We start from the raw sequence: 21846 nt of genomic DNA on the forward strand, positions 1-21846 counted from the left end.
AGTTAAATCGAACCACATATGCATATATATAATCCAGAAACTAAGAGCTCAGAGCAGTGTTTTTGTTTTAGCGGAGACATCTTAATTACTTGTCTTCTTCCCCTGAAGAAATTCACGATCACACCTAAAAGAAACCGACGCAATCTCCGGATCTGGTCCAAAAAGTTTTTGATCGTCAGAATGCCGAGATACATAGTCGTAACACAAATGAAACTTTAACCCGAAATCTCGATGGTCTTCTCATCGGGGAAAGGTTTATTCATCTCCTCCTTGGGAATCGTCACAGTCAGAACTTCATTCTCCACGGACGCCTTCACTCGACCCATCTTCGCATTCTCCGGCAGCCGGAACCTCCTCATGAACTTGCCGCTGCTGCGCTTCACCCTATGCCTCCATGTTCCTCTCGCCGCTAATCTGCAGCACTCTGTTGTCATCGATCTCCACCTTCACCTCCTCTTTCTTTAGCCCCGGAAGATAGGCCTTAATTAAAGCCGTCAGCTTCCGGCGGCCTCCGCTTACGTCGAGGGAGAAAGGATCGAAGACGCTACCCCGTCGGTTGATGAAGAAGGTCGTAATCAAAGACATTTAGCTTGGCTTCGATAAGCAGAGATTTGATTTCGTTGACAGTTAGGACGGCTCTCTGTGGTTGCCTAGAACGTGTAGTGTAGTAGCTAGATTCTCTGTTGCGATGAGAATCTCAAATTCGAAGGCCCCACAACTAATGATCCTTTTCACAAATAGATGGTTCTGAGATACAGTAAGATCTGGGCTTACCCATGTTGGGCCTACGCCGCGAAGAAGATGCTTTAATGTTCTTCCACTAGGTATAGAAGGCCTTGTGTGTCCTCATATCAAACCCATCGAAATCTCTGGTTAATTCAGCGTGTAAGCCTGTAGTGCTTTGAATTTTGATGGCATTGGCCAGTAAACAGGCTTTGTAATTAGGAGTTTTCAGTTTCAATCAAATTGATGATAATGAATAATGATATCGCTATGTTTACATGAAAATGATCCATCATTAAGGACAAATCTTGGGTACAATAAATACGTTTAATCTGGCTCTGCGTGCAATTGAACATCAAATGAGAGGTCAAGGCAAAGTAAAAAATTAGAAGCAGTAGCAGTACTAGGGGAATCAACAAATTTTAATCACCAATTTGGGTAATATATTACATGCATTCAGTATCGGAATATGCCAGGATGAAACCATAAAAGCAAGCACAAATTACTCGCCAATCAGTTGTAAACAATGCATTTACAACTCTTCCTGCAATCAGATTACAATCCAAAACCCATAATAACAAAATTCACGTGTATGTTCAGATGAATCAGCAATTCAACGGAGGAAGATCCGAGGGTTTCCCGTACTCCAATTTCTCAAACACCCGACTGCCGAAGATAAAGAATCCGACGGAGTATCCGGCCACGGCGACAAGCAAGACGCCGACGTTGAAGGACATGACAGCGAGCATGACCAGGTAAGCGAGAGCCATGCGCACGCCGTACATGAGAGTTTGCAGAAGCCCGGCTCCGACCCGGCTCGTCATGGAGCTGATGAATCGGGTGTGCGAGAGGCTCTCCACCAGGATTGACAGCAAGAACACAGACACCAATTCCACTATGTATGAACTCTGGCTTTCTGTGTTCTTTCCCCACGAAAAAGCCATGTCCATCTGTTTCATCGTCATCTTTGCCTCGCCGCCGGCATCCATTGATATGATTGATTGATCTCTATGTGCAGAAAGTGGAGAAGAGAATATATATTGAGATTTGAGATAGGTTCAGGCTCCTTTAATGGGTTTTGGATGATAGTACATTTCAATTCTCAATTCTGTACTGCCCAGAGGCTACCCAAATGGTACTACAGTACTTGCCAAACAAATACGATGGGGTCGGTTGGTGGCCACTTCCATGTTTGGTTAAGTGACATTTTCGCATATATATATATATATATATGTGTGTACATAATTATATGTATCTTCTTTGTTGAAAAGAGTACTGTTGGCTCAATGGGTTTGATTTCAAGACGAGTTTGATCAAGTGACAAATCACAAATGTAGTTGATTAATGTCGCACTCCTCTCCTATAGTTGAGCTTCCCTAACTACCCATATGGTACTACATGATATGTAGATAAGATAGCCACTGGGATTATAAAAAAAAAAAAAAAAAACATAGCCACTTGGGTATCTTCAATCATTGGGTTTAATTGATGGGAAAGTCTATATGTACACAAAGAGACTTACAGAATGGTTTATCGGGACGTTAAAATGACTAATTTGTCCTCTATCAAATTACCCAAATGCCCCAACCCCAAACCACCCAAATCCCCCTCCCCCTCTATCTCGCTCTCCCTGTCGCAGACACCGTCTACCCCAACCCTCCAACCACTTGCCTGCCCCTCCCCGAACACCGTATCCCCAACTGCTAACCATCCCTCTCACAACCACCATCTGACTCTCTCTCTCTCTCATTCTAACCATTTACAATTTGACGACTTCTTGGTCTTCAATCTGACCTGCGCCTCTTGGGTGTTCAACGTTGTGGCTTATGCTCCAACTTACTACCAAAAGAAGCCCATAATGATGAACCCACAAATCATTGAAGAGAACATCGAGGAAACTGTCCCAGTCTTGGTTCCACCACCAAAATCCGAGGTTGAGGTGAATGTGGATGCGAGTGATCAAAATGGGTGCAACCCTGTTTTCGCATTGTTTGCAAGAAATATCTCGCGCGCACCGTGGTGAGTAGTGACTAATGAGTATTATATTATCATCATCCATATACATACGTACTCCCTTAGTTTAATCTTCCGTCTCTTCTTTCAAATCATTCCGAAATGGTTTAGAAGAAAGCTAGGCTATTGTGAAAGAAGGGAGTAGTGCTGATGAACGAGCAAAGAAAGGTGTGGCCCGTTAAGTTGATAGCAAAATCATATGATAATGGTTGGAGGAATAGGACTAATATGACTTGTGGGTGGTTTGAGTTCCGAGCGGCCAATAACATTCAATATGGAGACACCCTATTCGTTCAAGTTCCTCCAAATTGATAAAATCTAATACATGTCCAGAATTGCAAGGCACGTCAGTCGAATAGTAACAAGTGAGCAAGACACTAGAAGATAACTTTGTTCGTGTAAAATGCGTCGGTGGTCGATTGGTTTCGTTGGCCGCCGATGGAGAACGACATCTTTGCCGGTTGAGAGAGAGGGTTTTGGGCAAGGATTTGTCCCGTCTCTCTCCTTTTCTCTTTTCATTTAGATCAGATTCAGGAATGATAAATTGCAAGAAATTGCTTTGCTTTACACACGAGATATCTCTAATTTCTCGCGATATATCGATTCTGTAAAATTTTTTTGTAAAGTTCTTTCTGTACTAATAGTGGGACTCTTGATTGATACTTGCTCACTTCATAATTGAAAGGGTTATCAGATAGTGTTTTAGGATTTGTTTTGACCATTTATGAATTCTTGCCCGAGCTTAAACATTACTTAACTTATTTTGATATTCATTTATTAATAATTAAAGAGATTAAACAACATATAAATTATTCTAAAAACATTTTCAATAAATTGTTTCTCAATTTTTTCAAATAAGCTATTGATAGTATATTTCGTTTACTAAACCAATTACAAATTTATCCTCAAACAATTCAAATATTTACATTCTTCCATCTCTTTCTTTCGTCGCCTCCTCCATAGCCGACTATCATCATTGTTGTCTCCAATAGATTGGCCACCGCCTCCAACCTAGCTTCTCGTCTTTACTTGGATCTCTTTCTTCTGCATCCATCGCCACCTCTTGTTTCCAAATCAGTTATTGCCTCCAACCCATTTTCGTTGCCCCAGCCCATCGCCATCATCGTCGCTCCATTGCGGCCTCTTCTCGCCATTGCCATCCACCATTCACTATACATATATATATATGTATATATCACATATATAGGTTTAATTTAGGTTTAACATATATATACATATATTTAACATATATATTTATATATTTTAATATTTATTAGATTAATATATTTAAAATTTTTATAAATTAAACTTAAATTTAAACATAAAATATTATATTAATATATTTTTTAATAATTATATATAATTTATTAACATCTAATGATAAATATATTTTATCAATTAAAAATTAATATTTTTATATATTTTATTTTTATTATTCAACGACATATCAATTTTAATCTTTTTGCTAAATTCTAATAATTTATCAAGTTTTTCAAATTAAATATATAATTATATAAATGATAATTTAAAATATATTTATCTAATTATATTATTAATTTAAATATTAACTAATTTTTAAATTTTATATAACTTATAAATAAATAAAAAGACTTATAAGCTCTTAAAAAGAAAGTCAAAGAAAAGTTGGACCCACTAATGGCCAGGTGAGGCTTGTCTTAGACTCTTGGGTTTTTTGACCACTAATCACCTACGCTAACTCACTGCTTCCCACATCACCAACTCACATTTTGATTCTATAATCAAAATGTGAAAAGGTTTATAATATTTGTCTTCACTTGTTAAAAGTCATTATTAATTATTAAAACATTTTTATGAAAATTATTTTAATTAGACACCCTCTGTGTAATGTCCATACAAAAAGGGTTACTAATTTCCAAAAAGTTGAGAATTTTTTTTTTTTTAAATTAAAACGTTATAATTTCCCCTCGACCCGACTAGAAGTTATTTAACCCACCCACCCACCCAAGTCATTCTAACTTGTCAAGGGTTAACTTGGTTAAATGTGTAATTTACTTCTAATCTCTAGTGGATTGAACCCTTAATTTCATCTTTAATTCGACAATCTAATCTAGATTAATTCATTAAGAGGGAATAATTCATTTCAAAAGCAGACGAGACGAATGGAATCTAGTTACTCTTTTGATTATTATATTGTAACATTCATCTCCATCTCACCATAAATTGGGACTTGTCCATTGTTAAGAACAAAATTGAAATAATCCTTTACTTCTCAGCAAAAACTAATACAGCAGCGCTACTCTTCATCTTCATACAAATACAATACTCATTTTATTGGCCAGAGATCTCAACGATCTTGGAACGTGGCCTTTTCGCTTCCTCCTCCTCCTCCTCCGCCTCCTTGGGGACGAAGACTGTAAGAACTCCGTTCTCCATGGAGGCTTTCACTTCCTCTATGTTCGCCTTCTCCGGCAGCCGGAACCGCCTCATGAACTTCCCCCCGCTCCTCTCCACCCGGTGCCACCTCTCCTTGTCGTCCTTCTTCTCCTCCACACTCCTCTCCCCGCTGATCCTTAAAACTTTATCATCTTCCACTTCAACTTTAACTTCCTCCTCCTTCACTCCCGGAAGATCCACCGTAAACAAGTGACCTTTCGGAGTCTCCTTCCAGTCCGTGCGCGCGTTCATCATAGCTGGAGTCTCCCCTGAATTACATGGAAAAGGGCAGTCCTTCAAGGGGTCCCAAACAAGGACGGGCGAGAAGGGGTTGAAGGCGTTGCCCCGATGACCACTGCAAACGCTTTGAATCCTCGACATCTTTTTACCCTGTTTTGTGTTGGGATCTATATTTTGTTTGCTGGAAAACTTGCCGCAATTGATGGTTTATGTGAGAAGAAACGTTGGTTGATGTCGGTATTTATAAAGAGGATAATAAAAGAAATGAACGAAGCTTCGAGTACATTCGCGATGTTTCTATCGAACGAACATGCTGTCACATTCGAGATGCTTCGTCAAAGTGAATCGAATCCATCCCAGTAGAACTCGCTCTTCTGGGTTATCCAGTTGGGCCGCCCGCTGGAGATTTCTAGCAGTTACTGGAAACTTCTGTCGGCAGAGGAGGGCTCCCGATGGGATGCGAAATTTCTGGAATATTCCTTCTCTTCGTATAAATACACGACGCCTCCCCTCCCAGCCCAATCCAAAAGAACATTTTGCTCGGCAACCCATCAGTTTTAAAAACTCTCGTTCATTCAGATTCTTGCTCTTGATTCTTGTTTGGGTTTGAATTTGGATCAGAAACTTCAAACGAAATGTCATTCCAAGTTTCTTTCGCACTCGGATGGTGTAGTAATTGATGTACAAATAATATGATTATTAAAATAATATTATCAGTATTCAAATAAAACTATATTTTTTAATTCATAAAATTAAAATTTAGACTATACATTACTTGTTAGGTGCACATTTAATGTTGAATGCCAGTTACTGTATTTATCTTTTCTCCTTTATTTAAATTTGAGATTTACATTTCTCCTTGATATTGAACAATTAGTAATTTTCATTTTTTATCTTTTTTTACAATGCATTGAAATATTGAATCTAAATTACTGTCGATTAAATATAAAAATAAAATTTATTTATTAAGAGAATCATTTTTAAACTTTGAAACTCTATAAATAATGAAACCGTTGAGTATTCTATTACTTAAGTTTGAAGACTATATTGCAAAATTCTTGAATTGAAAAAAAAAAAAAAAAAAACTTATTTTTGAGGAATAAGAGTTTATCTATTTATAAAAAAGTTTGAAAAATATTCTAAAATTGATTAGAATTTATTATATCTTTATCCTTTAAACAATTTTTAAATAGGATTTTAAAGTTATTTGGTTACTTTTTTTTGTTTTGGAAATGTTTCACTTGAGAGTTTTCGGGAGACTTGGTAATAAGACCTCCTCAAGTCACTTAGGGCCTGTTCTCTTTGGCGTTTTTAGCCCGTTTTGAGTTTTTAATTTTTCAAAACACTGAAAACACGTTTACTTTGTTATTTTCAAACATGCATTTTCGAAAACAACTAAAAAATTTGTAAAGAAAACCCAAAACAACATTTTGTTGTTTTGGGTATTTTTAGTGAAAATACACTGAAAACTCAAAAACACAGAAAACACTCAAAACCCCCCACCCTCCCCAACTCCCCAAATTCTCAACAGAACTGCTCTCTTTGCTCTCTCTCTCACAAGCATTAACGACCTCGCCATCTCTACTCTCCTTTCTGCTCTCTCTCTCTCGCAAGCATCAGCTGTCGACCGCCTCGCCATCTCTGTCGTTGCCACTCTCCTCTTTGTTCTTCCTCTCGCAAGCATCGGTTGTCGACCGACTCGCCATCGACGTCGCTGCCACTCTCCTCTCTGCTTTCTTTCTCGCAAGCATCGGCCATTGACCTCGCCCGCCACCGCTGAAGCCACCATCGACATCGCCTGCCACCGCTAAAGCCGCCATAGACCTCGCTCGCCACCGCTAAAAACTGCCACCGTCAATCTTGCTGGTTCTATTGAAAGCCGCCACCATCAATCTTAGATCTACGGAGATTTGTCCGTTGGATCTTGTTGGTTTTGGGGTATGTTAACTCCCTTGGCTTGGAGCTTCTAATGGTAGGCTCTGATCGGTGGTCGCCGGTGATAGAATCGTCGACCGGAAAAGATGCAGCATTGGAGAATGGAAAAAGGAAAGGGAAGAAAATGAAAGAAATAAAAAAGAAAAGAAAAAAAAACATAAAATAATTTTTCAAAAATTACAAAGTAAATGCATTTTCAATTTTTAGTTTTGAGAAATAATTTTTCAAAATGACAAAGAGAATGCATTTTTAGAAATCTCAAAACAAACACTCAAAACACAAAACTCAAAATAAATTCAAAATTCAAAACTCAAAAATAAAATACAAAGAGAACACTACCTTAGACTTTTCTTTCGTCAGGAGTCTGCTAAAAAGATTTTTCGAAAAACCTTCCCTCAAAGGGTCTCTCGGGCCCTTTGTCACTTTTTTTTCTATTTTGTCCCTTATATTTTATTTTAACTTTTAGACTTATCTTTTTGTAGATTCCATGATTATGGATATTTATTGGGTGGATACCTTTATCCTAAATTTTTTTTTCTTAAAGATCTTCCCCTCAGTTTTACTCAAAATATTCTTTTAAGTCTCCCATTAAGTATATTTAATGGATCTTGGTTTATGCACATATAAATTCTTAATTATCTTTTTCATATCTACAGTGTCACAAGCGCTAAAGATAGACTTATTATCCCACTTGCTCTTTTCTAAGCTAATGCCTTAGTGAGATTCTAGCCTCTCCAACTATCATGCTTTCAACAATTTCTCTTCAAATTAAGGCAAAACCCACCTTGCCTTGTTGGTTCGAAAGGGTCTCCCACAATCCTCATTCTCGATAGCTCTTTGGGAGAGATTGATGTTCCTGTGAGAGACTTTCTTGCAGTTTCGGATGGATTCTTGGGCAAAGATTCACTTCTAGAGCAATTCTATATAAAAAAAAAAAAGGAGCAAAAGTAAAACTTGTGACCAGATGTGCTATATTGTCACCTCAATGCTTTATAATGGTTCAAAGAAATGGTTTGGAAGTTGTCCCTAAGGCTCTAGGAGCTCTCTTGAGAATAAGCTTCTATTGTCTCTAATTAAGAGCATCATTAACATCAAGACTCTCATTGCTTTGTCTATTTATAACAGGTTGAGATATTGTGTAAATCATGTTGAATTTTTTGACGTTCATATAATAAATTCAAATATACCATATGAAGATCCCAACAATAATTGGCTAAATATCCAAGCTTTTTCCTTTTTGTCAAATGGCCATTATGCCAAATATATTTCTGCTTGCACTAAGATTCCCAAAACAATAGTTGCATAATGTTTAATTTTAATTTTTCAAGGAAGAGGGCGACACCTTTACAAAGTTAATTGCACTTCTTTTTTCAGTTTACAAATCTATACCAAGAGTCACATATTGATAAGTGACGAGGGTACTTCCGTGTAACGATCTGAGGAAGAGTCTCAAAATGGGCCGACCCAGAAACACATCAGGCCCAGTACAAGTTGGGCTCACTTGGGATTTGTAGTTGGGCCCTCCAATTAGTCCTTTCTGGAGTGTTCTCGGAAGGTTGTCAGTCAGACTAATGAAAAGTAAGGCTGGAAAAGCCGCGAAGATACTAGAAAGGGAACTCTCTGATTTGCTATAAAAATGCCAAGCGGCTACTCGAGTCTTCGCACTGGAGTATTATTGTACGGTAAGACAGTCTCAGCTGCTTTCTTTCTCAGTATCCACTCGGATCTCTATGCTGTAAATCAAATTCAATCCTTCGTTGTTTGTTTTGATCTTCTAAACTTCGCTATCACAAGAAGATGTCGCTGATCCCAAGCTTCTTCGGCGGTCGACGAGGTAGCGTCTTTGATCCTTTCTCTCTCGACGTTTGGGATCCGTTCAGGGACTTCCCATTCCCTCAACTTTCTCGAGAAAATTCTGCACTGGTGAACACTCGCGTGGACTGGAAGGAAACACCGGAAGGGCACGTGTTCAAGGCCGATGTTCCGGGGCTGAAGAAAGAGGAAGTGAAGGTGGAGATCGAAGACGACAGAGTTCTGCAGATCAGCGGCGAGAGGAACGTGGAGAAGGAGGAGAAGAACGATGCCTGGCACAGGGTGGAGCGCAGCAGCGGGAAGTTCATGCGGCGGTTCAGGCTGCCGGAAAATGCGAAGATAGATGAGGTGAAGGCGTCCATGGAGAATGGAGTTCTGACTGTGACGATTCCCAAGGTGGAGATCAAGAAGCCGGATACCAAGGCGATTGAAATCTCTGGTTAGAATTCTGCATTTGTCTAATTGTCTCTATGCGCGTGTTTGTGTCTCTCTCGGTTCATCAGAGGAATGTATGTTTTGCGATTGAATGTCCGAAATTCTCAGTTGATGTCCTGTAAAACGGTATTGTAATCGAAATAATTAGTGATTATTTCTCTTGGGGAGTATACATTCCATCTAATTGGTCTGAATTATATAATCAGAGATCATTTGGATTGATGGATTCCGCTAAGCTGGAATAGCCGTTGACATCCGTCGTACGATAAACTTCAAATGGTTAGGGAGTGCACCTAGAATAGTCTTGCATGGCAACAATCTGTGTCACGAACTGTAACGGCGAAGACGCGCGGAGATGGGATGGAACACGGCAGGATGTGCATTCCACCATTAAGCCTAATCCCATGAAAATTTATTTTAAGCTCAACTATCAAAGAAGATTAAAGCATAACACAACCATCTGCACAACTATCTGCTGTTTGGACGCGTCTTTCTACTTTTTTCATTTTTTTCTCAATCCGTGCAAGGCAGGCCTAGTCCATTTGTACTTAATTGATATTTTAGGATTTGTGACGAGCATCATTGATATTTTAGGATTTATAATTTTTGTATAGTTATTTTTTTGCACTTAATTTTTTGTTTTGGGAATGCCCTGCTAGAAAGAGTCTTTGGGAGACTTGTCAAGGAGACCTTGCTAGGTCACTCGGATTTTTCTTTGGTTAGGAGATTGTTGGGAGGGCTTCCTAAAGAGCCTTTTCTTGAAAGCGTGTCTCGGGCCTTTGTAATTATTTTCTTCTGTTTTATCTATAATTTTTGAACTTATCCTTTTGTAAATTTCATGATTATGTCGATATATATTCATTCCGAAGTTTTTTTACCTTATGATCACTTCCCTCAGTTTTACTTAAATTTTTTCTCCAAACCTCGCATTAAATCTATTTAAGTGGGTCTCGGTCAACTCTCAAATGTACCAATAAGATAGAGCATGACTCAAATCTTTTTTTCATGTCTATAGCCTCACAAGCGAATATTATCCCTTTCTTGTTCTTTTCTAGAATAATGCCTTGATGAGATTGTAGCCTCTTCAACTGTGGTGCTTTCAGCAATTTCTCTTCAGTATACCGCCAAGCAGCAACTTAAAATCTTCTCGGCCTCATGCAAGTTTACATTGGTTAATCAAAGAAATAATAAAAATTGATGCTTGGAATTTAAAGATGGCTTAATTTTCATCATTTAGTGTGAGGACGACCAAAAGAAAAAGGAAATCTAAAGACCAGAATGCACCGTTTATTTAGAGAGCTATATACTGCTGTATATGTATATATTATAACGCATGAGAAAACATTACATAAATAAAGAAATTCTTTAATTTGGCATGCCTGCTGTCTGAACTAGCTAGCCTTCATTATTCAAAATCACCATACTATAGACCCTTTCTATAAACTTAATATAAATTACACAAACACCACGCAGATTAATAACAAGAAGTCAAGATGTACAGCAACAGCATTCCAATTTAGGCAGTATATAGCCCATCAATTCAGCCATCGATCTCAACCTTCTTCACTTCATCCTTCTTGTTCACTTCTTCCTTGGGGATGAACACTCTGAGAACTCCCTTCTCCATTGAAGCTTTCACTTCCTCCGTCTTCCCATTCTCCGGCAACCCCAACTGCCTCCTGAACTTTCCCCTCCTTCGCTCCCTTCGGTGCCACCACGTCTCCTCCTCCTCCGGCTTCTCCACGTTCCACTCTCCGCTAATAATTAAAACTCTATCATCCTCCACTTCCACCCTAACCTGTTCCTTTTGAATCCCAGGAAGATCCACCATAACCACGTGAGCCTCTGGCGTCTCCTTCCAGTCCAAGCACGGGGAGTTCACCTGCAGCTCCGAACACGAGGAAGCTGCGGACTCCTTCAACGGCAGCCAAACGGGGAAGCCTGAAGAGAATGGGTTGAATATGCTGCTCCGTCGGCTCCCGCAAACGCTTGGGCATTCATTCAACATCGACCTCATCTTCCTCCCTTTTCGGTGCTTGCTTATCAGTTTCGATTGCGTGCAAAACTGATGAGGTAGCTGTTTTTGAACCTTGCTGCAACTCATTGTTGGTCTGAAAAAAGTGGAGACAACGTTCGCTATTTGTAAGCAATCGAAGGAGGTTTCTCGTATGTTCCACGATGCTTCTGGTTGTTTCTGCGGGGAGGAAGCGGCATCTCTGTGTGAACCGGCAAGGATGTGAACGTGAGCTTTCACATTTCGCTCCCAATACATATGCGTACATTAATAAGCTTTTGAAATGGGCCAACCCAGTAATGGGCCCGACCCAGTCCACATTGACGGGCCTAATCCTCATCTTGTATTGTTTATCTTGGCCGCCCAATTAGGTGTTTCTAGAATGAACCAGAAACTTCATTCAGCCCAACCAATTCCTAGAAATTATGTAGGGGCCTTCGGTTAAATAAAACAATTTAAAATTTTCATATCTAATCTCTTATTTTATCTCCTTTTCTCTATTACATAAATATTTTGAAAATTTATTTAGTTTTTCATCTCTAATCATAAATATATATTTTTTAGGTCGGAAACACTTTAATACTATCCGCAACTAGCTTTCATTAAAAGTATATATAAATAAAATAAAAAATTTAAATTTACATTAATTGGTCTGAAAGTTTTCGAACTTGATTGAGTTTTACAATAAAATTCAGGCACTGGATTGATTCAATTAAAATGACGTAATTCAGATTGACTTGGCTTTTTTGAATCTAAATTTTAAGTATTTAATTAATTAAAACAAAAATATCAAAATTTAATGAATTTTTCACTTTTAAATTTAAGTTCCAATTTGCTGTTATCTTATTGGAAAGCTTAATGAATGATGGGCTGGTATGAAGTACAGGCTTACCCTGGGCTAACAACAGCCCAGGCCTACAACATATTGGGCCTCACTCAGATGTAAGGATTTTTAATTGGGCTCTTAAACTAGAGATTTCTGAAATGTACTAGAAACGCCTCTTGACTAATTACGGAGGTCTGGATATGCCCTGAAGCTGCTGGAATTCTCTTTTCGATGCTATAAATTGCCGAGCGGCTCCTCATTCCCTCGCATCGCAACAAGTGAGATTCCAAGAGAACTTTGTGTCCATCAATCAGCCAAGTCAAATCGCTCGTTGTTTTCTTCGATCATCTAAGCCCCGCTCTCAGGAGAAAATGTCGTTGATCCCAAGCTTCTTCGGCGGCCGACGTGGTGGCGTCTTCGATCCATTCTCTCTCGACGTTTGGGATCCTCTCAGGGACTTCCCGTTCCCTCAACTTTCTGGAGAAAACTCTGCACTGGTGAACACTCGCGTGGACTGGAAGGAAACACCGGAAGCGCACGTGTTCAAGGCCGATGTTCCGGGGCTGAAGAAAGAGGAAGTGAAGGTGGAGGTCGAAGATGACAAAGTTCTGCAGATCAGCGGCGAGAGGAACGTGGAGAAGGAGGAGAAGAACGATGCCTGGCACAGAGTGGAGCGCAGCAGCGGGAAGTTCATGAGGCGGTTCAGGCTGCCGGAAAATGCGAAGATGGATGAGGTAAAGGCGTCCATGGAGAATGGAGTTCTGACTGTGACGATTCCCAAGGTGGAGATCAAGAAGCTGGATACCAAGGCGATTGAAATCTCTGGTTAGAGTTATGAGTAATGAGAAATTGCTACTGTGAGTGAAGGCTTTGTATGCGAGGGAATGTTGTCGTCGGTGTGGTTGAGTGATTTGTGATCGATCGGGAGTGCCGAATGCTCTGCTTAGATGGCTTCTATGGTTATGTAATCGAATAAGATATATTTTTTGAGTATTTACTGTTGTACATTGTCTTACTAGCTTCTATTAATACACTGAATGAATACGCTGAGGGACAGAGAAAAATCAAGTTCATGGTATCTCTGTAGCACTGCAAGCAAGTTTGAATTATTTGATTACTGAATTAAATTGGTGTTATATAATAATTTTAGTTATTGTTTTACTGAATTAAATTTTATTATCTCAGATAAATATTCAATAATCTCATTATTAATTTAAAAGAAAACTGAACAGACTTCATTATTGCCCTCTGTTTCTTTGCTTAAGCAGCTTCATTATTCAAAATCACTGTGTTCTCACAGACAATATTGCCCTCTTCTCTTTACTCCTCTTAACAATATCACACAAATGACCGAATGAAAAGCAATAGTTTTTCGCAGTCCTTCTCAGAGGCAGATTTGGGAGAGTTGCACTGCGTTTCAGCCGATGTCACTTTTAGCTTCATGTGAATTAATTTTTAAATTATTAATCCATATTTCCTTTAACCTTTTAACCCGCACGTGTTTTTCGAGTCTTAATTCAAATATGTTACCACAAACTAAACTTATAATTATAGGAAAACTTGCAGCATGTGTATATAGATTATGAATCTTACAACAAGAACTTAATAAACTCGGTACCAACTATAGTAATCTTAGACAACCCCAACGAACTTATTAATATCGATAGAAGTAATAAATTACAACCGGAATGTAAAGAAAATAGGAGAATGATTGAGTCACATTGTTCCGCTATATTAAAGATAGTAATCGTCTTGCACTGACGATGAGCAAACTTTGGCGACTATCATAGCAAGATAAAACGATCGTGTTCAATGCATTGCAAAAGCTAGGGAAGGGTCTTTATACCCTTGAACTATCCTTTATCCCACCCATGTGGGATACAGCATGCGCAAGCGCGCACACACTTACAATCACATAGAATAATAATTTAGCTTAAATCAAAGTCTTTTAAAAGCTAGGGTGTTCTTATTCTTGGTTATTGTATCTTTTTCATTCTCTCTGTCTCTTTCTTCACCTTGACAAACACTGTTGAGGCAGAAACTCTACGAATCAAAGTTAGTACACAAAATCAAAACAAATAGAATGGATCAAAAATAACAAGAAATTGAACACGAAGTAAAACTCCTTATTTTGGAAACAATGACAGTCACAAAGACTAATCCAAGGCTCAGATCTAGATTCATCTAATCATCACTTAGGCAACAACCAAGAATAGGAACACCAAGCCATAAAGGAGCCCAAACTTCCCCCCCCCCCCTCCCCAAGAATTGAAACCCTCAAACCCCCAAGCTGCATGGTCGGTCAACACCCTTCACCCTTCCACACAAGCTTTCACACACAATATGATCCGTTAAGGAATATAGAGCAATCACGAAGATATGGGTTCAACAAAGGGTTGAAAAACTTACCAAAGAGAAGACAACAACTCGGAATAAATAGGTGTCCCAAATGTCATTGACGGACAGCCACAATGCATAAGGAAGATGTGACACCCAACAAGAAAATGAGCATAAAATCGAGAAGGAAAGGCAACCATGGAGAATCGGTCACGCATGGAAAAGGAAGCAAGGCATGATCGGCCAGAGAGAGAAGTAGAAGAGAACACAATCGACCGCCACACACACATGACACAAATAAGGGAACAAAAACCCTTATATATGGGAACCCTAGACCAAAGGATAATGGGCTTCATGGGCTTTCCCCTCTCTTCAGTAAATGGGCCAAGGCCCATTTCTCCTCCAAAGAGAGGGATAAGGGCTTATGGTCCAACTTCAATTTGGACTACCAGTAAAGATGTTGAATCGTCGCTTTAATTCTGGACTGAAATCTATGAAATTAACTTGAACTATCATCATCGCCTCGAAGCTCGTTAGAAAACACAAACTCAACTAACACCATTTTTGACTTTCTAATTTTTAATTCCTGCGTTCTAACTTTTTGAATCGGTGCGTGATCCTTCTTCACCTCTTCCTTGGGGATGGACACCGTGAGAGCTCCATTCTCCATAGAAGCTTTTACTTCTTCCGTCTTCACATTCTCCGGCAAGTGGAACCCCCCTCGTGAACTTCCCCTGCTCCGCTCCCTCCGGTGCCACGTCTCCACCACCTTCCCCTCTCCGCTAATCCTCGCAACTCTGTCATCCTCCTCAACTTCGACCTTTACTTCTTTCCTTCCCCACACCTGCAGGAAGATCCACCATTAACAGGTGGCCTTCCCGCGTCCCCGTCCAGTCCACGGTGAGCTTAGACAGCTGCGAATTCTACCAACCCCCCGGCGGAATGTGGCCACTGTAAGCTTAAATAATTGAAGTTTAATAATAGACATTCAACAATAATAATTCAATAAAATAAAACCATTAATATACATTTTGGCATATTATTAAAAACTGAAAGTTATTATAAAAATCAAAATAAAATAAAAAATTCATCATTTTTTCGTAATTTACCAAAACTTATTTATATATTATTATAAAAACGAATGAGCAGTGACTACTCTATAAATTATCGGATAAAGTTTCTCGTACTTGTAAGACATCTTTAATTTGGGCGAAATAACTATATTATCTAACTAGTTTATTCTCCATGCGACGCGACGCATATAAGTTTATATGTATTAAATTTATTTAAAATTGACAATCTCACGACTAAAAATTTCATTTACAGATTTCAAGAATTTTACATTTTTCATAAATTAATAATTAATTTATTATATGATAAATATAAATAAATTATATAAAATAATAAATAATATGATAACATATAATAAATTAGTAATATAAATAATAAAAATATATAATAAAATAAAATTTTCAAAAGAAATATGACAACATATGGTAAATATAAATAGCCTATAGAAAATATTAATTTTGTCAAAATAACTTAAACGATTTATTTAAAATAATTTAATTTTGTCTAAATAACTAATTTAACATAACTTACAAACTAATTATTTTTCAAAACTAAGTATTAACATAAACATATATAATATTTGTACTTTTTTTGCACGAAACTAATTAAGAGTTTTAGAGTTTTGAGTGGTGGTTTTATTGAGAGAGAATGAGAGATAAATTATGGGAAATAAAATAAAAAATTAATTTATTTTTAAAAAAATATACTTAGCAGTCGGTATTTGATGGTACTACTTGATATCTCAAGATTTCTCCTGATTTAAAAAAGTCTATTTTTTCTGTAATTTATTTTAATTAAAATTTTATGTTAATATTTAAAAATTAATAATATGGATTAGATTTTACCTTTTCATATACCTTAGACATTTTTCAAACACTATTCAACCATGAATAAAACCATTTACAGGTTTTAAGAACTACACATTTTTCACAGATCTAGACTTAATTAATAACTTATAAAAATTCTATTTTGAGTAAGAAAAAAAATAAAATATAATAAAATATCGAAATAGAAAATAAAAATGGGCAAAAAAAAAATTGACGACTGTTTTATTATAATAATATATATATAGATAATACGATTATGCCCGTCGAACGTGTGCTCAAGCATGGCCCACTAGCAACAGGCCATTTCAAATATTTAGATTGCGTTCTTTTTGTTGTTTTTAAATTATTTTTAGTTTTTAATTTTTTAAAATAATGAAAATACATTCTGTTTTTAAAAATAAATTTTTGAAAACAAAAAAAAGAATTGTAAAGGAAACTCAAAATAACAAAAAGTTATTTGAAGTGTTTTCATTTAAAACAAACTCTAAAATCAAAACACATTTATTTATTTATATTTTATTATTATAATGAAAAAATATTATAAAATTCATTAATTTTAAAATATATATTTTTAATCATATATTAATATTAAATATTTTTAATTTTTTGAATAATTAAATTTATTAAATAAAATATTATTAAAAAATTATTTTCAAAATTTTAAAGAGAACGTATTTTTTAATTTTTTGTTTTAAGAAATAGTTGTTTAAAATGACAAAGAAAACGTGATTTTAATTTTTTAAAAATAAATTATTAAAATAAAAAATTAAAAATTAAAATTAAAAATAAAAAAAATTAAAAAAACGTAACCTTATTTATTTATTTTCCGTTGTGAACGTTAGCATTGGCATCCTCGCATGTTCACACAGACGCGTAGACGAAGCTACAAAGTCCATTCGCGCGTCACTTTCTCAAAAGCAACTACAGAAACATCTGGAACATACTCGAAGCCTCCCAAGCCCTAGCTAGGATGCTTATAAATGTCCGACATTATCCTCTCAATCTCCACATCCACCAACAATCGCTCGACAACAGCAGCTACATCACTTTTCTTAAGCAAAACATATACAGAACGGATCAGAGGAAGATGGCGACGGTTCTATGCCCGAGCGTTTGCGGCGGCCGCCGGAGCAACATCTCATCCGCCTTCCACGTCCGACTGCCGATGAAGGAGTTCGCTTCCTCGTGTTGCTCGGCGGAGTTCTCCAAGATGGTTAATCTCCCGTGCGTGGACTGGAGGGAGACGCCGGAAGCTCACCAGTTTATGGTGGATCTTCCTGGGGTTAACAAGGAAGAAGTTAAGGTCGAAGTTGAGCTTGAGGAAGATCGGGTTTTAAAGATTAGCGGCGAGAGGAAGGCGCAGAAGCCGGAGGAAGAGGAGGTGACGTGGCACCAGAGGGAGCGGAGCAGTGGAAAGTTCGTGAGGCGGTTCCGGTTGCCGGAGAATGTGAAGACGGAAGAAGTAAAAGCTTCAATGGAAAATGGAGTTCTCACAGTGTCTATCCCGAAGGAAGAAGTGAAGAAGTATGATGTGAAGAACGTTGAGATCGATGGCTGAATTACTACTGCCTTTGTGTTTGTTAATTGTTCGGGTGCATTAGTTTACTTATATTGGGTCTTTCCAATATAATATTGTGAGTTTTAAGAGGAAAACAAAATAAAAATTATTTCCGTATTGTATTAATTGTTTAAATGTTCTTTTTGTATCAACATTTCTCCCCAACACTCTATAATCTACCTTTTTCCCTAACCAGCGGCAAGTTTTACTCTAAGTATGTTTAATTATTGTAAGATTTTTCACGAACTTGTCACAAAAAGAGCTAATTAGTCATCCTTACTGATCATGGGAGAGCTATATGCCTATTTTTTATTTTATTCTTGAAATTTTATTCTTGGGATGATCGTCTTTGCGCCACTCTCATGCTCGTGTACTCGATTACATTAGGTGAGGTAAATTGCATGTGTGAGCTTTCATCTTACTATGTAGAACAAAAATCGAACTCACAACCCACCAAACTAAAACCGACATATTATTTGATCGACCATTCATCTTATGCCTAGTTAGGTTATTTTAGTTGTCTTGTAATTTATAATTTAGTTACGTTAGGAAATGTCCTAGATGAGCCTGATTTTGCTCAAGAATTGCCTTAACCTTCAACTTAAGGCTTGCTTACACAAAAAAATATTTAATTTCATATTATGTTCACATATAATGGCATTAAAAAGTAAAATGAATTATCAAAAGATGTCTTTATTACCAAACAACTAGGAGTGGACCTCCAAACTCAATAAAACTCGGTGTTTAAAGCTAAATTAATTTTTAAAAAATAGCAAAAAGAGCCAAACTAATTTAATTTCCAACAACACTTCATTTCAGAAATTTTGCAAAAGGCAAATGTAATTTTTATTATTTTTTATTTTGTGGTTCTGCAATGCCGATTGTGTTGCTCTTTGCTTGTCTTTATGTCGTGAATGAAAAATGATGGTTAGCACAAACGGTTCCAACCAATTGCTATGTCGTAGGTGTGACCAAGTTGGAACCTCACTAGCATGCCACCAGCACTGGTGAAGTATCTTGCCACGAGGATGGCATGTCAACGTGGGTTATGGGTGGACAATATATAGATTAAGTGTTGGATGACACAAGGTCGCTATGCCAAAGGGGTAGCAAGCGTGTGAAAGTTGGGCCACGAGGGTTATGGCACTGCAGGCAGACCATTGCACAGTATGGTTGGGGCAAGCGTAGGCAGCTTGGTGCCGCCGCGTGCGGCTGAGCGGTTGGGGCAAGGGCTGACGTCATTATACAATCAGCAACATGTGGGAGTTTTAGCCGCATCCACAGGACAGGTCCTGCCCGTGCGCCGATAGGTGTATGCCCTCGAGGCGCGCACATGTTCCTTGTTTATGAGGTCTGTCCTTCAGGGGTGGCCCACCCTAGCATATCTGGATGCATGTCCATGAGACGCACAACCCACATTAGGATTTGGGGCGCATGTCTGTGAGGCGTAGACACAGCATGGTCTGGTCAGCTTTATATATGTATAGATGGGCGATCTTGTAACTAGCTTAGAGGGAGAGAGAGAGCTAACCCAAGCCATATTCTTTGTATTCAAGGGATTTAATATAGAGTTGGGAGTTTTTCCCGTATTCCTTTGTATGTACTTTCGTGTTTGCGTTGTTAACCTTGGAGGGTTGTTGGTTGAGCCTGAGTCAGCGGACTTAGGGCCATCACGAGGCTGTCGATTGAATACCAAGGGCGAGCCTCTTGATAGTTGGTATCAGAGCACTAAGACGTTGCACAGAGAAGTAGGTAGAACAATGGCCGGTGACGATGAAGCTGTTCATGATTGGGTCACTAAGACGTTGCACAGAGAAATAGGTAGAAGAATGGTTGGTGACGATGAAGCTGTTCATGATCGGGTTACTCGGCTCGAAGCCTATGCGGGTGAGAGAAACCTGGCTGATGAATCCTTGTTGACCTAGAAAGTTGCGGAGGCAACCTCATCCTTGGAAGACCTACAGTCCGTGGTGGAAGATCTATGCAGTTCTACCAAGGATAGGGCCATAACATGGGAAGAAATGCTAGTAACCAATATAGCCAACCTGCAGGTGTACCTATTTGTGAAGGCAAAGGCACGTGAGGCGGAGCTGAGGGCGCAAATATTTGCACTAGAGGAAGACGTTGCGCTGCTGAAGCGTGCTTTGTTAAGTGGACCCTCTGGTGGGGGTGATGCTTCCAGAACCTAAGGCCTTCATAGGCGTACAAAAAACAAAGGCCCTTGAGAACTTTTTGTGGAACATGAAGTAGTATTTTAAAACTACCCGCATTTCGGATAGCGAGAAAGTGGATCTCGCAAGTATGTTCTTGGCTGAAGATGCAAAATTATAGCGGCGCACTTGAATCTTGGCCGATGACAAAGACAAGCCAACGATCCGAGCATGGAAGGAATTAAAGGCAGAATTGAAGGCTCAGTTCCTGCCCTCCCATGGCTCCTGGATAGCTCGTGAGGCGCTGAGAAGGTTGAAACAGATTGGATTTGTGCAGGAGAATGTCAAGCAGTTCAGTTCTTTAATGATGGACATTAACAAAATGTCAGAAGATGACAAGTTATTCAGTTTCATGTTTGGTCTCCAAGCCTAGGCCCAAACAGAGCATAGGAAGCAGGATGTGAAAGACCTTCTGTCGGCAAAGGCTGTTACGGACGCATTGGTTGACCTTCAGGCTTTAAAATCCACAAATGGTGCTGGCAAGAAGGTTAAAGAGAAAGGAAAACGAAGAGACGATTGGAAGTCCGAGCAAAAAGGCAGCTTCAAAGGCAAAGGAAAGGCTGGCACTAATGACACAAGTAAACCCAAGACAAGGGGTTGCTTCATCTGTGACGGACCACATAGGGCCCGTGATTGCCTTAGGAGGGAGCGACTCAACGCCTTGGTTGCTGACAGGAAACAAAGCCTTGATGGTAAGGACGAAGAATAGCAGGTTCGAGTAAGCCCCCTGCAAGTGTCAATTAGCGCCATACAAGCTTCTACACCTGTAGGTGGCCTGCTCCGTGTACAGATTGTGGCCAATGGAGATGACTGTTGTGCGTTGGTGGATAGTAGGGCCTCGCACAACTTTGTGGCTGGTCAAATAGCAGTGGCACTAGGGATGCAAGTTGAGCTGTGCCAGAATCATATCAAGACAGTGAACTCTCTCTGCATGCCAGAATGTGTTGGGTGTCACTTCGAATGTGGATGTCTCTGTTGGTCCATGGAAGGGATCATTGCCCTTCATGGTGGTGCCATTGGACGATTTTGATGTCATTCTCGATGTAGACTTCTTAATGAGGGCCAAGGCAGCACCTATGATACACCTCACAAGTATATTAATTTTTGATGAAATACAGCCTTATTTTGTTAAACAATCGGTGTTTGATATGTCGCAGGATAAGGGCAAAAGCAAAATGTTGTCTGCCATGTAGGTTGAGCAAGGTCTTAAGCGGGGAGAGACTACTTATTTGGCAACGCTGGTTGAGATGAAGCCAGACTAGTGGGTGGAAGTCCCGGATAGGGCAACAGATGTTCTAGGGGAATATGCAGACATGATGCCACCAATGCTGCCAAAGACTTTGTCGCTTATACGCACAATTGATCACCACATTGAGTTGTAGCCTGGTGCCCAACCCCCGGCAAAAGCTCCTTATCGAATGGCACCGCCC

The 21846-nt window shown here is 38.8% G+C and overlaps 6 protein-coding genes and 1 pseudogene across 6 annotated transcripts; 3 read left to right on the forward strand and 4 right to left on the reverse strand.

Moving 5' to 3' along the window:
* Positions 1–112: 112 nt before the first annotated feature.
* On the reverse strand, positions 113–585 carry LOC127792472 (class I heat shock protein-like; annotated as a pseudogene).
* A 524-nt stretch (positions 586–1109) lies between these two features.
* LOC127792466 (copper transporter 1-like) lies at positions 1110–1886 on the reverse strand. Its single transcript, XM_052322962.1, has one exon. The coding sequence runs from the start codon at positions 1710–1712 to the stop codon at positions 1329–1331; it is 384 nt and encodes a 127-aa protein (XP_052178922.1). The 5' UTR covers positions 1713–1886; the 3' UTR covers positions 1110–1328.
* Positions 1887–3682: 1796 nt separating this feature from the next.
* Positions 3683–5612, reverse strand: LOC127792459 (17.5 kDa class I heat shock protein-like). Its single transcript, XM_052322949.1, has 2 exons — positions 4933–5612; positions 3683–3906 (listed from the first exon to the last, which is right to left on the reverse strand). Exon 1 carries the CDS (start codon positions 5530–5532, stop codon positions 5047–5049), a length of 486 nt encoding a protein of 161 aa, XP_052178909.1. The 5' UTR covers positions 5533–5612; the 3' UTR covers positions 3683–3906; positions 4933–5046.
* Positions 5613–8981: 3369 nt separating this feature from the next.
* Positions 8982–9745, forward strand: LOC127791934 (18.5 kDa class I heat shock protein). Its single transcript, XM_052322137.1, has one exon. The coding sequence runs from the start codon at positions 9124–9126 to the stop codon at positions 9580–9582; it is 459 nt and encodes a 152-aa protein (XP_052178097.1). The 5' UTR covers positions 8982–9123; the 3' UTR covers positions 9583–9745.
* A 1098-nt stretch (positions 9746–10843) lies between these two features.
* On the reverse strand, positions 10844–11810 carry LOC127791901 (17.5 kDa class I heat shock protein-like). The gene has a single exon (XM_052322077.1). The coding sequence runs from the start codon at positions 11675–11677 to the stop codon at positions 11114–11116; it is 564 nt and encodes a 187-aa protein (XP_052178037.1). The 5' UTR covers positions 11678–11810; the 3' UTR covers positions 10844–11113.
* An 865-nt stretch (positions 11811–12675) lies between these two features.
* On the forward strand, positions 12676–13418 carry LOC127791929 (18.5 kDa class I heat shock protein-like). Its single transcript, XM_052322123.1, has one exon. The coding sequence runs from the start codon at positions 12785–12787 to the stop codon at positions 13241–13243; it is 459 nt and encodes a 152-aa protein (XP_052178083.1). The 5' UTR covers positions 12676–12784; the 3' UTR covers positions 13244–13418.
* A 4248-nt stretch (positions 13419–17666) lies between these two features.
* LOC127791914 (17.5 kDa class I heat shock protein-like) lies at positions 17667–18332 on the forward strand. Its single transcript, XM_052322097.1, has one exon. The coding sequence runs from the start codon at positions 17736–17738 to the stop codon at positions 18204–18206; it is 471 nt and encodes a 156-aa protein (XP_052178057.1). The 5' UTR covers positions 17667–17735; the 3' UTR covers positions 18207–18332.
* Positions 18333–21846: the final 3514 nt, after the last annotated feature.

This window comes from Diospyros lotus, chromosome 1 (assembly GCF_014633365.1).
Source record: "Diospyros lotus cultivar Yz01 chromosome 1, ASM1463336v1, whole genome shotgun sequence".
In the NCBI taxonomy this organism is placed as follows: Eukaryota; Viridiplantae; Streptophyta; class Magnoliopsida; order Ericales; family Ebenaceae; genus Diospyros; species Diospyros lotus.